The 3447-nt window shown below is 46.1% G+C and overlaps 1 protein-coding gene across 1 annotated transcript; it reads left to right on the forward strand.

The window, feature by feature from the left end:
- Positions 1-618: 618 nt before the first annotated feature.
- Positions 619-3178, forward strand: LOC113030011 (piggyBac transposable element-derived protein 4-like). Its single transcript, XM_026181026.1, has 2 exons — positions 619-2228; positions 2328-3178. The coding sequence occupies exons 1-2, from the start codon at positions 975-977 to the stop codon at positions 2739-2741; spliced, it is 1668 nt and encodes a 555-aa protein (XP_026036811.1). The 5' UTR covers positions 619-974; the 3' UTR covers positions 2742-3178.
- The last annotated feature ends 269 nt before the right edge of the window (positions 3179-3447 follow it).

The raw sequence follows: 3447 nt of genomic DNA on the forward strand, positions 1-3447 counted from the left end.
CATTCTTGAGGTAGGGATTCAACACCAACACAGTTACACTGCAGATTCAGATGAATATAAATCTGTCATTATGATGACTTCGTGTAGGTTAAGCTACACAGTAGTTAAAGAAATGAAGCCGAGCTGTATCATTACTAGGTCAAACCTAAAGGTGCTAAAGGCATCTATAATTGGGCTACTGAAATACAGTAGGGCATTCGTTTATACATGTATGGTAGGCTAACCTTATTTCCCCTGACAAGTCTCCCAGTCCACGTTTTCTTGTTTTGTTTTTTTTGCTGTTTCATATTCCAGTGTGATATTGAGGAATAATTCCACCTCACTGTCTGTCACATGTACGACTCAGTTCTGCTTCTATGCGATGTCTTATCGGATTTTGTGCTTTTTTACCTAAATGTGCTATTTGGCTATACTGACTCTAGTAGGAAAGACTCGAATGCTTTTTAGTTCTCAAGTAAGAAGCCAAACTTTTTATATTTGTTGTTATTGTTCTTAAGAAATAAAGTTGGAAGTAAAAAAAAGTTCCACCGTCTTTGTTGATGCTTTCCCGCCCTGGCTTCAAGACTTCCGATTGGCCAACATTTCTGCAAGGTTAGGATTATATCGCCACCTGTTGCTTTGGCGTGCTCATTACAGCGTTTGCCTTTGTTTTTGTTTTGTTGGAGGGGGGGTTACGCGTGGACTGAGATATTTTTCTCAAAACTTCACGTGTGGACGGGATTTTTTTAAAACGGAAACGGAAAATCTCTGTTTTCAAAAATACCCGTGTACGTGTGGACGTAGCCTAAACAGTAGAGATGTTTGTAGCTTTACGTTAGCTGGACTGACCGGAAGCAGGGTCCATGCGTCACGACTAACCGGATAGAGTTTTGAATCGGTTTAGTCCTGCACGTGCTGGCAAAAGGGAAGGCAAGAGAAACGATCTCCTGGCCGCATAAGGAAATCTATTTAAATATCCGTGATATCCAGTCATCATGAACTCTGAGTACGAGGATAGCTCCGCGTTATCCCCCGTGGAATCTGGGGACGAGGAGGAAGAGGTATCGGAGGCAGAAACAGAGCAGCTGGGGTCCAGTTCCGACTCGGATGAAGATGAAAGCGAAGAGAAAATTGATGAAGCAGCAGCGGCCGGAGATGAAAACGGAGAGAAAATTGATGAAGCAGCATGGACGTCAAAAAATGGAAAAATATCTTGGTCTCCCACAAACGCTGAGACGTTCCGCTACATCCCAGCAGCCACTGGTCTGACCCCGGGACCTACACGCTATGCCACTCTCCGAATCGTTGACCCCATATCCAGCTTCGCGCTGTTTCTAACGGATGAGATCGTGAAGCATATTGTGTCCATGACAAACCTGCATGGGAATCGCAAAATTCCCGGCTGGCGAGATATAGACGCAGAGGAGTTTCGGGCTTATGTGGGGCTGCTCGTTTTGTCCGGTGTTTACAGGTCAAAACACGAATCAACGAAGAGCCTCTGGAGCGAAAAATGGGGACGGAGCATTTTCCGGGCTACGATGTCCGAGAACAGGTTTCACCACATCAGCAGAGCACTGCGGTTCGATGATAAGCTATCCCGCCCCCAACGCCATGTTGACAAGATGACTCCCTTCCGCAAAGTCTGGAATATGTGGACGCACCGCCTGGAGATGCTGTTCAGCCCAGACAGAGATCTCTGTGTGGATGAACAACTCGTCGCGTTCAAAGGCAGGTGTAGCTTCAGGCAGTACATGCCAAAGAAGCCGGCCAAATATGGTATCAAGATTTGGGCAGCCTGTGATGTCAAAACATCCTACGCATGGAGACTGCAGGTGTACACGGGCAAAGCAGCTCCAGATCGTGTTGAAGTCAACCAGGGGATGAGGGTGGTCCTGGACATGACAGAGGGGCTCCAGGGACATGTCGTCACCTGTGATAATTTTTTCACTTCCTGTGCACTGGCAGATGAGCTACTCAAGAGGAAAATGGCCCTGGTTGGCACAATTCGCCAAAACAAGCCTGAGCTTCCACCTCATTTGCTCCAGGCAAAAAAGAGAGAGATCTTCTCCTCCATCTTTGCTTTTACAAACACCCACACACTTGTGTCTTACATCCCCCGACGGGGCAAGAATGTGCTGCTACTAAGCACAAAACACCGCCGCCCAGACGTGAGCAAAGAAGGGAAGAGAAAGCCTGTAATAATCGAAGATTACAACAAATGCAAAGGAGGTGTCGACAACCTTGATATGGTAGGTGTCATTACGAACCAGTTATGCATATATTTATTCATTCTTGCTCATATTCATGTCTAATATATATGTATGTTTTATGCTTCTTTTTTTTGTTAGGTTGTTGGCACCTACTCCTGCAGGAGGAGAACAAATTACTGGCCAATGGCCCTCTTCCACAACGTCCTTGATGTTTCACTTTACAATGCCTACGTCCTGTGGACATTAATCGAGTCATCCTGGCCGAAGCAGAAAGGACACAGACGGAGGCTCTTCATTGAAGAAGTGGGAGAAATGCTGGTGAACCCACACATAGCAAAGAGAGGGCGCCTTCCTCGCTCATCAGCCGCTGCAGCAGTAGTCACAAATCTGACTGCAGCGGCTTCATGGACTGCTCCCATCATTCAATTTAAGGGCAGGAGGCAGTGCGAATTTTGCAAAGACAAAAGAAGAGTTTTCAACACCTGCTGCAAATGTGAGAAGTATACATGCAAGGACCACAGTGTGTCCATTTGTAACGACTGTGCCGTCTGAGCAGGACTCTCACACCCAGACACATACTACCTCTCTCCCTGTCTGTCTCTCTCCCCATCCCCAACAACATAAATGTTCATGTTTATCTTTCTAAAATAAATGTTTTTCTAGTTCAAACTGAGCTTGTAATTTTATTTACGTTAGCAAGGTAATAAACATTTAGTGTGGAAAAAGTGAAAAACATCATATACCATTATAGGTTATGATTATTACATTTACTGTGCCCCTGCAAAAAAAATAATGATGAATCAAAATCAACCTTGGTGCCAATCTAAAGGCCTAATTATAATAGCAGTGAAATCTTTCTCGAAATGTATTTTATGGAAAAAATTTTATTTTTTAAAAATAAAGGTTAAAAAATGCCAAACACGCAACGGAGAAGCAAGACAGTCATAAGAGTTAGTTGTCAATACCGGCCACCAGAAGCTGTTTTTGATACGGGCAGTTGCCCGGGGCGGCATCGTGGTGAGGGGCGGCATCACCGGCACCGGCAAAAAAAAAATGCTCGCACTCATGCTGCCCCGACGTCATGCCAGCGCATAGCGGGGATGTCACAGGCACCGATCGGTTTTCTATCGCCCATTTGCTGGGAGTAAGGGCGCCCTCCGTTTGCGAGGTGCGCCTGCTGCTTGCGGCTCAGGGAGGAGAGGGCGGGGCGGCGGGGGAGTCTCTGACCGGCTGGGGCAGCGTCTAATAACCAACTCGC

This window comes from Astatotilapia calliptera, chromosome 2 (assembly GCF_900246225.1).
Source record: "Astatotilapia calliptera chromosome 2, fAstCal1.2, whole genome shotgun sequence".
Lineage (NCBI taxonomy): Eukaryota > Metazoa > Chordata > Actinopteri > Cichliformes > Cichlidae > Astatotilapia > Astatotilapia calliptera.